The 13,964-nt window shown below is 39.2% G+C and overlaps 1 protein-coding gene across 1 annotated transcript; it reads right to left on the minus strand.

The window, feature by feature from the left end:
• Positions 1-467: 467 nt before the first annotated feature.
• tdrd15 (tudor domain containing 15) lies at positions 468-12,955 on the minus strand. The gene is given in 4 exon segments (XM_052098530.1): positions 468-481; positions 1,726-5,065; positions 5,067-7,305; positions 12,948-12,955. Coding segments are annotated over 4 exon segments (5,601 nt in total).
• Between the last annotated feature and the right edge of the window lie 1,009 nt (positions 12,956-13,964).

Consider the following 13,964-nt stretch of genomic DNA (forward strand, 5'->3'; position numbering starts at 1 on the left):
GCTGGAAGTCCACTCTTTGGACATAAAACTAGATCCTATCATCAAAATCAACCTATCATCAAAATTATGCAACACCTTCTATGTTCTCATTTGTGACAGAGATTTTAAAATCTCAAGATTTTAAGATATTTGGTGACAATAGTGTTTGAAAATTTTGTCATTTGTAGACTAATGAGACCAATTTGAAAAAACATCACATATTCCATCAAACAAAAACTAAATTTCAACAGAACACAATTCTTCGAATAGAGTCACACAACTGCAAGGTAAAAAAAAAAACAATTGTCAATCCAGCCATTCCAAAAGTGACAAACGATTCCTGGAAAGCTGTGCCAAGCTTAACTTGGAAACTGAAATAGACCAAAGGCAAAATAAGTTAATCTAAATATGGTTACATTTTGAGTAAAATTATGCTGTAATCAAAATGGCTACTGAATTTTTTTTATACTCACAAAGCATGAGAGTTCTCACATCATCACACCTAAGAAATTAAAAACAACAATAGCTTAGTAAAGCAATTAACTTAAACAAAACAAATTGAATGCCATGTTGTAGAAATAGTTCAAGCTTAAAATTAGTTAATATGTACTTTATCTCAAAATCATGGTTAAAATCACAATTATTCAATATTACAAGATAATCTTTTTATATTTAGATACACATACACAAAACAATTTTTTTTTAGCCTATTTGTTTTAAGGTTTACCCATTTCAATTTCGTACATTCGCATCAAACTGAATTGTGTAATATTTCCCAAAATTAAATGAATAAAACTTGTTTTACATTTAGTTTTTATGCTATTAAATAAAATGATTTGATTGAAAATCTAAAACTTTAATTGAATATTTCATTTTTGTAATGGATGATTTGAACCTAATAGGAAAATCAGACAAAAGGCAAAAGGCTGTGACACTGACAGGCCGTGGCTCTGACTTTATCTTTTTTCATTTGGATGCCCAATTTCCAATGCGTTCGAAGTCCTTGTGGTGGCGTAGTGACTTGCCTCAATCCGGGTGGGGAAGGATGAATCTCAGTTGCCTCCGCATCTGCGACCGTCAATCCGTGCATCTTATCAATTGTTAAGCATGTTACAGCGGAGACATAGCGTGAATGGAGGATTCACGCTATTCTCAGCGGCATCCACGCACAACTCACCACACGCCCCACAGAGAACATACCACATTGTAGTGACCATGAGGAGGTTACCATATGTGACTCTACCCTCCCTAGCAATCGGGCCAATTTGGTTGTTTAGGAGACCTGACTGGAGTCACTCAGCACACCCTGGATTCGAACACTTGGCTCCAGGTGTGGTAGTCAGCGTCTTTACTCGCCGAGATACCCAGGCTCCGGAATTTTTCATTTTTAATTAACTATTGCAATACAAATATTTTGGTGCCACGCAGTGGAAATTTTAAATGGAAACTGTAGCACCATAGCTGTTCGATTTTCTGTAGGTTTTGCAAACACATGTTTAATCACAATCCTCCTATGAGATCAGGTTGAAAATTTTATTTATATGAGGTTTTTTTGGTCGCTGCATAATTCTCAAAATTCTGTTTATTTCTGTTTGTTAACAAATTAACTATTACTTTACAATGTAAAAAAAAAAGTATAATAATGAGTAGCTGTATTCAAACTTTTGATTGTTAGTGTACGTACTTTAGACAACAAAGAAGGAAAAAGTGTAAATTGTTAAAAGTTGTACTTACATTGTTTGTTACCTGATGCTGGACCAAGCTTAAGTCCAAGATCATCACTTCTGTTCCAAGGGTTTATAGCGTCTTGTTCCACTTCAGAATCTTGAGATGATTTTTGAACAAACATGGATTCATTTGACACATTCATCTTTGAAAGGACCTCTTGTGAATTTCCAAGGACAGAAGAAGCTTGGTCAGTTTTCATGGATAAAACTTCTGTCAAATCATTCACAATGCTTGTAATGGCTTCTTGCGACTCCCAATTATGGCCCAGCTCTTGCTGAAATCTGATTCCAAGCATATTATCAATGTAAGTGGCATGACCAGCGTCTACCAACTCTTTGGCAAGATTTTGGTTTCCTGTGATGATATCAACCTCCCACTGTGTTTCAGAAACAAACTGTCGGAAGCGTATCTTAAGGTTCCTCTGACACATTAAGTACTGGAAGAAAACGTTGGCATTATCAGACCAATCCTGACCGCTTGGTTTAACTCCTCTGAGCAAACAATGGTAGGTGACTTTAGGCAATCTAGAGAGTTCCTCTGGAAGTTTTTGTAATTGACAAATATCCTTTTGAGATACAACAACATATTGTCCATAGTCGACCAAGTTTATGAGCACAGATGTAAAATCGCACTGCACTATCTCAGCTCTGCACCACTTTTTCTTCTCTGCTGATTTCACCAAACAGCTTGCACCAGGAATTAAACAACCCTCTGGTAATGGCACCAGCACTTCTGGAAGATTCTCAAGAATGCTTGAGACAGTTTCTAAGATCAAAAGCAGGTCCTCAAGAATAATGTAAAACTCAGCCGGGGTGGTGACTGCCGCTGCATATCCTTTATATTCAAAGTTCATTTGAACAGGTGCATGGACTAGGGTCTGTATCTGAGTTTCGAGGTCCAAACTGCTCTCTGAAGAACTATTTGATACAGGAGAGTGGTCATCAAGAACAAGCAACACATCAAGATTTTTCACAGATTCATTTTCTTTTCCATCCTGCTGAGGTAGCTTAGCACTGCTTGGTGAATTTATAGAGGTTTCAAGGGCATTTGGATTGAAGGTTGAAGCATATTCCTGTGTTTCAGAGTTTCCTGAGTTTTTGGTCACTGAAATGCTTGGGTCACATGGTAGTTTGAAGTTAACTAAGGCCTCTGACTTTGAGCCAATTTGATTCTTCTTGTAGCTCCTTTTGCAAAATCCCCTGGGTTTACCATGTGTCGGCAAGGAAGTGGATGCTTTCTTTTTGTTCTGACATTTTGATGATGATTCACTCTTGCTTTTCTGGATGTTTGACTTGTTTTCGAGTTCACTTATCTTTTCCTGGAAGTTCAACTCTTTAGTCTTGTGTGTGGAAGAATAATACATCTTGCTTTTATCCTGGTGCCCTGTTGCACATTTGTCTTGACATTTTAATGTTCCAGCAAGATCTATCTGCTGATCAACATCATATCTTCTTGAGTCCTCGTTTGTGTCACCGCACTCAAGAATCCGAATGTTCACTTCCCATGAATTTTCAAGCTTGTGAATAAATGTAACCATCAATGGCTTACCAATGGCTTCTTTGATAAAGGTTTCTTCATTTCCAAAAGAGTGAGGTGTTGCAAGCGTACAGGGAATGCTTAATCTGGGCTGAGACAAAAATATACTGACTAGCATGTGAACATTCTTTCTGTCAACAGTTGCCGTATTACCGTAGTCAACAAACTCAACGGTTAGATGGCCACAGCTTGACACAGTGGTGACAACAGCTCTGTACAAGGCCAAGTCTTCTTCATACTCTGCTGCGACAAGGTCCCCAACTTTTACTTCTGACACCACATTTTTCATACTCTCTTTGAAGCCAGTGTCATTTATTTCCTCACCCATTTGAAGGATCCTTGGTTCATCATCTTTCATTTGAACAAAGAAACTTCTAATAGAATTGCAATGAGAGATGAAGCCCACGCCTCTAGAACCAGGTTTAATTTTTATAGCAGGAAGATCACCAAGCTTTGGCAAGTCTACCTTTGAATGCACCACTTTAGGAGAGCATGATGTCAGTTTAATTGGTCCTTTGCGTTGTGGAGGTTTAACAGGTTTCGAAGTTTGCTTACTACCCTGTTTGATTTTACTACGGTTGTTCTCTTTGGAATTCACTATTCTGGACACACTGCTGCCATTTGCTTTTTCTTTGTTGGATTCCAAAGAAGGCTTGCTGTCTGATGGATCACTGTCTTTTAAATCATGAGTTACCATGAGCTCCCTGACTTTCTCATTGATGTGCACACTTCCATCATAAAGATCACAGATGAAATGTCCACTGTTGTCCTTTGTCACAAACTTGGCCTGAAATGACTTGTTGAGAATGGCTGTCTCAAGCCATCCATTGACTTCTGGTAAAAGCTCAAACTCAGGAACATTTGAAAGACTGCATCTCAGAGCTTGCATGGGCGTCATTAGCAAATCAATAGCCCTTCTGGGAATTGGCATGACATTATTCTTTTCTGAAACTTGTTTATTCCCATAATCTACAAAGAACACACTCACATGTTGATGAGACTGGACGGGTTGTGTCTGAGCTCTGTACCATTGGTTATCACAAAAGTATTTGGCAAGGCAAACGTTACCTTTGTCTAAGTCAGAAGTCGTAATCAAGAGCTGACTTTCTTCAGCAACTCTCTCAATCATCTTATCAATGATCTCAGTATTTTTATCTAGCTGAAAATAGATTTCCCACGGACTGGAAACATTAGTAACATGCACCAATTCTTCGCTTCCAGAATGTATGCCGAATGAAGAGTAAACGAAGGAGCGAGGATAAGTTGATGAATGTAGTTGCTTCGGAGTCTGTATCACAGCAACTCCTTTCTCAACAAGGAATACAGAGGCCTGCTGAGAGGGTGTATGAATGTCAACCACATTGAAGAGGCCTTTTCCTTGCTCATAAATCTGGGAATTAATTTTGCATAACAAACTGGGTGAATCCTCATACATAAGATTCCTGAACAAATCGCATGCTTCTGTGCTCCATGAACTTTCTTTGGCAGGTTCAATCAGGTTTAAACTGCATCTGAAAGCTTGTTCGTGAAGTTCAAAGAACTGTGGCGCAAGAGTTCGAAAGTTCTGCATCCTATCCTTGATCAATATTCCATAATCAACCAGAATCACATGAAATTCCTCATTATCTTCTCCTAATATGCATGCTCGGTGCCACCTGTTATCGTGGGGAGATTTCACAGCACAGCATACTGCGGGTGCCTCAAGTATAACGGTGTACGTTTGGTAGAACATCTGCATCTCTTCCATCAGTTTGTTCAAATAGACATTCAAGCCCTTGTTTTGGCACCAAAAATCAGATGGAGAATTTATGTGCGAGCAAAGCGACACTCACTTCAGAACCAGGTTTAAAATGGATTGCTTTGAAATGCTCAGGAACAACGACCTTTGGTTTTGGTGCCTTATTGGGAGTACTTGGTTCAGTGCTATTCTCTCGCACACACTCTGGCTTCTTCTGTGTAAGATTTGGCTTTAAAGATGTGCGTTTACAAATGCTCACCACATGAGGGCCCCTTCTCATTTTGTTCATCTTCATAGCATTTCCCCCCTTGTCTTTACATTGCTTCTCCAATTCAATAGATACTAGTGCCGGGTTGTATCTCCAATACTCTGCCATATTTGCTGTGGTCATGATTGTTGCAATGCTATTATTATTTTCAGATCCTTTTTCAAATAGTTCAACAATGTATTTATCATTTTTCTTGTGAATGATGTGAACTAACAGAGTTTTGTTTGATGTGACTTGCCTGAAAAAATCAGATGATGCAGTTGGCCAAATATCCTGAAACGGAGCAACATGAGCCAAAGCACAATTGAAGACAAATTCTGGTTCAATGGCAAACTTCTTGGGAAGTTTCTTGATTAACATGGCTGGCACCTTTTCAGTGTTCCCGAAGTCAATGAAAAACACCTCAGCACCTTTTTCCAAAGTGTCTACTATGAGAGCCCTGTAGAAATGCATGTCTTTTTCGTACATCGCACAGCAAAGTGCACCAGGTACTGGGTCTTCAAAAACCTCCTCATGCAGCTGCACTGTGCTGAAGTATTCAGTCATTTCCTTCATCATGCTTTCAAAGTTTTTATTTTGTTCTTTCGTTCGTATCCAGAAATGTTTTGGATTCTGCACATGCAAGACATAGCCCTCAAGTGTTGAGCCCTCCTTGATTGCTTCCAGTGGAACAGAATCAGACTTTTGGATCTTTTTCGAGTCTGTATTGTACCACTTCGAAAGTATGTCATGAGGAACATTAGGCTTGCACTCAAAAACATCACTTTCAAACGATTTACCAAAATCTTCAACTTGCTTCTCTGAATGCTTCTCAACATTGCTCAAAGTGACCAAGTAGAAGTTCTGATCTTTGCAAATGTCATTTATTCCAACCTCAATAGACTTTCCCAGCAATGCACTCTTGAGAGCCTCTAGTTGCTGGTTTTTAACTGTATCAACTTGTTCAGCCAAGCATGAAAGTGAACATGGGAAAGCCATGATTGGCGTCGAGAGGAATTCTAATGGTAGCTGAAGGATGTTTTCAAGTTTCACTGACTCACAATATCCACTGTCAACAAACACAACTCGGACTTGAGAGTTGACAGGTAGGCATTGCACAAAACCTCTGTGCCATTTTTCATCCTTCCCTTTCACTGCACAGAGTAATCCAAGATTTTCAAGTGGTTTATTGCTCAAGTAACCACTTCCCGGCTCACATGCAAGAGCCAATTTGTCTGACATTTCTTGAAGGTCTTTTCCCATGGATGATAAGCGACAGTAAAATAAGCCAGGGTTTACAGCTGCCGTTACAGCAACTTGTATCTTCTGACCAACTTTCAGCTTTGGGCCATTAAGTGAAAGAATCTCTTCAAATCCTATCAGGCTTGAAGATTTGAAGCAATATTCTTGTCTTGCTTGCTTGTCAATCAACAAATCAGGGACAGACTCTTTGATTTGCTGTACGGGTACCTCTATAAGCATCTCAACCAGAAACAGAAATGTACTGGTATCCATGTGTCTCCCTTGCCTTAGTTTCAGTAAGTCCCTATTAATCTCTGGCACCTCAAGTATGAGGACTTGGTAAGGCAGAAGTGCGTGGATATATCCTTTGATCTGGCTGCCTATCAAGGACAGCAAATAATTCTCTGCTGAACTGCTCCATTGCTCCTGGACTGGCACAGTATTGGCAAAGAAACCGCAGACAACCTTTGGTGGGAGCATTAGCAGAGTTTCAGATATAGGGGATAAGTGGCTGGACCCAACTGTCAATATATCCCCATGGTCTTGCAAAAACACATGAAACGAATCTCCCTGTCGGTTTTGGACTCTTCCTCTGTACCAGCGACCAGACTGGGCATCATTTACCAGACAAAGTTCTCCAACTTGAAAGGAAGCTTGAGTTTTCACAGCATTCTGAATTTCAACTTGTAGAATGTCATAGTCTAATTCACAGATGGTCATATATTGACCCTGAAAGTGAACCAGTGTGTCCTCAGGACTGCAGTCAACGTGAGTCAGCTTCAGCTCCACGGGCCACAGTGCACATGGAGCAGGGAGTTTTGACTCATCTTTTGGCCTAAAATGAAAATTAAACAACACTTTGAAGTCATGATAATATAAAGTCCTGCTCATAGGTGTACAGACCCATTCGCAAAATCAGCAAGATGTTTATCATTCTATAAAAAAATAAAAGAATCATAAAGATTTAAGCATTTTATTTAGTATTGCCCTACAGCTATTTCAGCTCTACCGGATATTTTCATTTAATACAAAAGGCAAAATAATAACTGAATGAACCTGCTCAAATGTTTGCATACCCTTGGTTCTAAATATCTTGTTTTTTCCCCCCTCAAGGATCAATTACTATTTGTAGGATTTTGATAAGCTTGCGCATAAGTCCATCGTTTGTTCTGAGCAGTGAATCTGTTCTTGACAGTAAGCCTCCAGTTACTGTAGGTTCTTTAGTTTCCATTGCATGCTCTGCATGTTTGAGTTTTTCCACACAATGGCTCAATGATATTAGGATCTACTTTTTTGCTATTGCTACTAAGAACAGCTGAGGGACACATACACAAATATCACAAAATGCTGCAAGCAGTCATTGACGCTCGAGGAGGAAACAACATATTCAAGGGATAGTTCATGATGTTCTAAACAGTTATCAGTTATAATTTTGTATTGTGAAATACACTTAAAATATCTGCAAAGCAGTGCTAAAAAACCATTTAAAAACATAAAAAAATGCTAAACATTGTACAGATTTCTCAAGAGGTGCTCACCTTATCTTATGAGCACAACTGTACTTTACATTTTCTAATTCAACTTTGGAAACATTCCCTTTGAAACTGTGACCAATTACAAATTATCATGTTTTCACACAGTTGGTCAAAGTACGTTACATCACAAACCAGGTTGACCACGCTCCTCCATTATCTACTAATGATCATTATCATCCATACATATGTGTTTTACGGCTTAAAATAAAACAACCAACAACTAAACAAGGTAGTGTTATGTAGCTGGATGGCATAGATAATGATTTGTTGAAATTAAACAGTGACTTGTGATAGTCTTTGAATCATCAGTTGGACAAGGTTGAAAGTACTGTACAACAAATCAGAAATTTTTCACGGAACATGCTGTATCGTTTTCCAGCTAAAGTGTGTTTATCAATTTATATCTGACATGGAGTTGTAATAGTTATTTTTCTTTTAATAAGAAATTATTAAAATTAAAGAAATTATATTTTTTGTGCTATTTATCATATCTGTGGTAGGGCTAGTGAGAATGATGTCAGGGCAAGCAGAAAAAAAACTTATCGAGTAGGGATGGGACGATATATAACATTTTGATAAAACTTAAATCAAAACAAAAACTTTTAATTGTTTTAATATATTGCCTTTCTTTACTGTTACCAGATGGCCCCAGACACAGAGACTACAAGAGTGCAAATTGAATGAAATCCCAGATGCAGTTTATTGTGCCTAATCAATAATCCCAATCAATAATTACCAGAAGAAACAAAGTGGTACACAATACAGGACATTTAATTATAAAGAAGCCAGAAATACAAACGGGACTCTTATTTTGAAAGTCCTGTGCTCCCAGTTGTGAGCTCACTGACGGCTGATTCACTGATAAAGTGAATCTGATTCAAATTGCTAACCTGAGCTCCTGAGTTCAAACCTTCAGTTCTTTTAAAGGTGAAGATCCGGTTCAAAAGAGTAATTTGTTCATGGCTCTCTCGCACTGGGTTTGTTGTTGCGTGCGATGCAGCGAGCTTGTCAGAAACAGAATGGGTGAAGACGCTAGACACACTGGATGTGTGCTTTCTAAAAATATATTCAATAACTCACAAGATGATATCTGGCAAAACCGCATATGAATGCACACAATCGGAATGTCACTAATGGCAAATAGATTTTAAATTATTGTCGCAAGCAATTATTTTTGGAGCCCTATAAATTGTTAGGTAGTTGCTAGGCAGTTGCTAGGCTGTTCTGTGTGGTTTCTAGGATGTTGCTAATTGGTTGCTAGGGTGTTCGCTAAGGCATTGCTATAGTGTACTGGGTGGTCACAAGGACATTGATAAGTGTCTGCTAGGTGGTTGCTATTGTGTTCTGGGTGGTCACTAGGGTGTTGCTAGGGTGTTCTGGGTGGTTGTTTATATCAATGTTATATAAACATTAACTAATAAAAATGTTATATAACTAGCAGCTGCGGGCCATGCATTTTAAGTCTAGGCCTAGAGGTCGACCGATTAATCGGCCAATTTTTTTGCATTTTTTAACATAATCGGCATCGGCCAATATCCAAGTATATCAAGCCGATTATTAGGCAGGCGCATCTGTGGGCAGCCTAGTGTTGTTGTGGAACACGTGTTCGACGCACGCTGCCCCTAGAGTCATTTTCAAGCAGAGTGAGCAGACCTCATCCAGTGCCTAAGGAGGTTGTTCCTTGGAGAAAACGGTAAGGATTAAATTTGTATAACTCCTTTACATTTAATTAAAAACCTTTGATATGTTACTGCCAACTTCAAGAAAATGCGACAAACGTGATAGGCGACATGACGTTCGGCTACTTTGGATATTGATAGCGTAGTTGAAGTTGCATTATCACAGCAGAAGGGTTGCTATCATGTCTCAATAAGTAAGCAAGAATTTTGCAATTACAGCCAGTGAATCTGAGACTTTTATTTGTTCTGTTTGTGTGTCCTATATTTGAGAGGGTTGTCACTCAATGCAGATAAATAAGTAATAAAGATACCAACGCACTATAGGCTATTGAAGGACTGGCTTTGGTAAGCTCGGACGTTATCGGTTCTGCTGTCGGTACTGGAGAAAAGAAAATACATTTATTATTGCTATAAAGAGAAAGTTATTTTATCTCTCCAGCCATTTCTATGTATAATAATATAAAACCATTTGCCTGTGATGCAATTTAGCTATTTGCAGTAATAAAAGAACACAAATAATGGCCTTGTCAGCTGCCATGGTTGCGACGCTTGTGTAACACAACAGGGTGCTCAACGCACACTTTGTCAGGGCTGAACTTGCCCCTGGATTGGAACATATCCTAAAGACCACACCCACAAGAACAAATAAATCAATCTGATTGGCTGATGAATCTGACAATCTGACTTTTGATGCTTATTAACTTGTATTGTTGAGGCATTCTGTGGAAATTCTGAAGGCTTGACGAGGTGGAGCACAGACTCATGCGCAGCTTCGGCATGCTTGTAACTGTAAAACAGTTGCTTGTAAGCATCGAGGAATACATTCTGATTAGATAAACTTTTTTGTTTTTTGCTATTCATTTGTAGATTAATTAGGAGTGGAAAGTGAATGATAATACATTAGGCAAAAGGTCAATGAGAATGAAAGGATGAATAATATTTATTTATTAGGCATGTCACACCAGCTGAGAAGGCTTTGCTGGCCCTGAGAAATCACCACTGTTAACTAGCATTTAATTAATCTTTGTAAGAAGCTTTTTAATAATGCATATAAATGAATGTTGAGTTTATAGGACTTGATATTACAATCCCTTACCGTACGTTCACACCAGAGGCGGCGAGAGCGTCAAATCGACCGCAAGTCATTCATTTTCAATGACAGCCAGCGTCTCTCTGCGGCGAGAAGCGGCGCAGCGAGTCTTGGGCGGCGTGGGCGTCAGATGGAAGTTCAAGTGCAGTCAATATTATGGTAATGAGCTGTGACGCGGTTCGGCGGCAACCTCTTGGAATATAGAAGTGCTCCGCTCTAGCGAAGTCGAGAACACAACCGTGTAAACTTTGGTTCCCACCAAACATTCGTTCCGAAGATAAAATGTAGAAACGAATTATTGCCGTGACGGGTTTCCCTGTAATATATGACCAAGACCACAGTTATTATTACAAATGTATTTTATTTTGATAACAAACAACTATAATTTTAATTAGGCCTACTTTCTGCCATCGATCGATTTCTTATTTTCACATTTTAAAGAGTTCATGAGGATATACGCTACTTGTGATCGGTTGGCAAAAAGTAAATGGTCGACATGTCTGGATGTTTAAATTATGGCCCCTTTAAATATAGTTCACAAAACAAAGCATTCTGAACAAGCGTTGCGCTTATTTCAACTACGTCCAGAGCGTCCACGAAGCGTCAGTCAGAAGCGCGGCGCTGCGGCGAAGTCTTAGGCGGCGTGGAGCGTCAGATGGAAGTTCAAGTGCAGTCAACATTATGGTAATGAGCTGTGACGCGGTTCAGCGGCAACCTCTTGGAATATAGAAGTGCTCCGCTCTAGCGAAGTCGAGAACACAACCGTGTAAACTTTGGTTCCCACCAAACATTACGTTCGAAGATAAAATGTAGAAGCGAATTATTGCCGTGACGGGTTTCCTGTAATATATGACCAAGACCACAGTTATTATTACAAATGTATTTTATTTTGATAACAAACAACTATAATTTTAATTAGGCCTACTTTCTGCCATCGATCGATTTCTTATTTTCACATTTTAAAGAGTTCATGAGGATATACGCTACTTGTGATCGGTTGGCAAAAAGTAAATGGTCGACATGTCTGGATGTTTAAATTGCGGCCCCTTTAAATATAGTTCACAAAACAAAGCATTCTGAACAAACGTTGCCGCTTATTTCAACTACGTCAGAGCGTCCACGAGCGTCGAAGGCAGGGCAGCCAGAGCTCTCGCCGCTTCTGGTGTGAACGTACAGTTAGAATAATTGACACTTCCTTGATATCTTGGGTGGGGGTAGGTTATATACAAATATTGTTGTTTACAGTGCATTCCCTGTGTTAACTGTAGTTTGCTCTGACTACGGATCTAGTAGTAAGAGTAGGGGGTAGTAGGGGTACTAACGTCATTGGGGTCATCAGGTGGGCACCCTCCTTACATTTACATTTATGCATTTGGCAGACGCTTTTATCCAAAGCGACCTACAGTGCAATTATTACAGGGACAATCACCCGGACAACATGGAGTTAAGTGCCTTGCTCAAGGGCACAATGTTGGTGGCCATGGGGTTCAAACCAGTGACCTTCTGATTAACAGCCCTGTGCTTTAGCCACTACACCACCACCACTCCTTCCTTGGTGTTTCTTTGATAAGCCCACCACACCTCCAAAAGGCTCAACAGCGACATCTGGCATCCCAGGTGCGCCCCCTCCGCTTTACCCCTCTTGGTCATTTTGCAGCCCAGTTGGGATCCTTTCGTTTTAGCCACAGCCTCTAACAGCGATCTGATGGCTTGTCGGAAGGCCTGTCCTCTGACTATCTAATGTTTATCAATATATTTCCCAATATTTGTAAGCTCATTTCAATCATGCATATTAATTCATTTCACTATTTTTTATATCAATATATTATTTTTTACAAGTGTTGGCCTACACAGCTCCTCATACTTTGTGATAATTGGTTTATCAACAAAATGGGCGGGACTTCGCAACAAATGGCGATGTATGTGACTGACAGCGTTACAAGATTTAGTTTTGAGCTTACATATTTTCACCTTTTGAGTAGCTGTCTGAGCGGCTTTTGTAAATAACAACACCATGACAAACTGTCTGTACTTCACCACCCTTGAAAAGCACCAAATTACATAGGCCTAGTAGCTCTACCATATGCATTAAAGTTACTTATGCACATGACAGAAACAATAGTCAAAATCACGAAACTCGTTAAACATAACTGATCCAGAAGTACAGCCTTACCTCTCCATTTTACTTCAATCTGCATAAATCCAACCTAATCATGCAGTCCTGCACCAATGCACCGAGAACATGTCTGCCACAGTCCGATGATGTAGCAGGTCGTCTACTGGTCACTCCAATGATTTAAAATTGGGCATGATTGGCACGTTAATGCATGGGCAGAAGTACCTGAAATAATACAACATACCACCTGATTAATTATCTAGTTGCACAACTATGTCACCATCTTACAAGAGGGACATGACTGTTGCAACAACTTCACTCGTTCAAATGCAGCGGTGATGCTTACAATCATCATGCACAATTCCCATCGGTTTATTAGCTTTGAATTGAATCGCATGCCATAATGTTTGCATTGTTTCTGCAATATTCTACGAATGACACTTGTCGAAATACATTTAATTGGCGCTAAATTGAACCGCGCGCCTGCTGTCTTCTATACAACTTCATGTTCAATTTCATAAAAGTAAAGTAAATATGATTAATATTCTATGGTGATTCTTTAAAAATGAATACCGACGAAATTAGGCACTTTCTACAGGGAATAATTTGTCTTTTATCAGTTATAATTAGTTTTTTTTATTTACCTATGACAGGGATCTCTACATGCGCATGTTTTCCTCGTGCTGCGTTGCACGTGAGTGCTGCTGGAACTGGATGGCGCGTGTGTGAACCAATCAGAAAAAGTCATATTAAAAAATGGAAAGGAATCGCCAATTACATCACTGCAAAATGGCACCGCCACAGTACGTTTTTATGTGCGCTCCTTTTGAGGTTTAGTTTAGCTGTTGAGCAAAAAAAAATTTTTTTACTAGATCCGTAGTCAGAGCAAACTACAGTTAACACAGGGAATGCACTGTAAACAACAATATTTGTATATTACGGAAGAGGATTAGGGCCAAGCAATAATAAAAAAATAAAACCATCTCGAGAATAAAGTCATTATAATGCGAGATTAAACTCGTTAAATTTCGAGAAAAAAGTCGAAATACAATCTTGAGAATAAAGTCATTAAAT

Source organism: Xyrauchen texanus, chromosome 30 (genome assembly GCF_025860055.1).
Source record: "Xyrauchen texanus isolate HMW12.3.18 chromosome 30, RBS_HiC_50CHRs, whole genome shotgun sequence".
NCBI classification, from domain to species: domain Eukaryota; kingdom Metazoa; phylum Chordata; class Actinopteri; order Cypriniformes; family Catostomidae; genus Xyrauchen; species Xyrauchen texanus.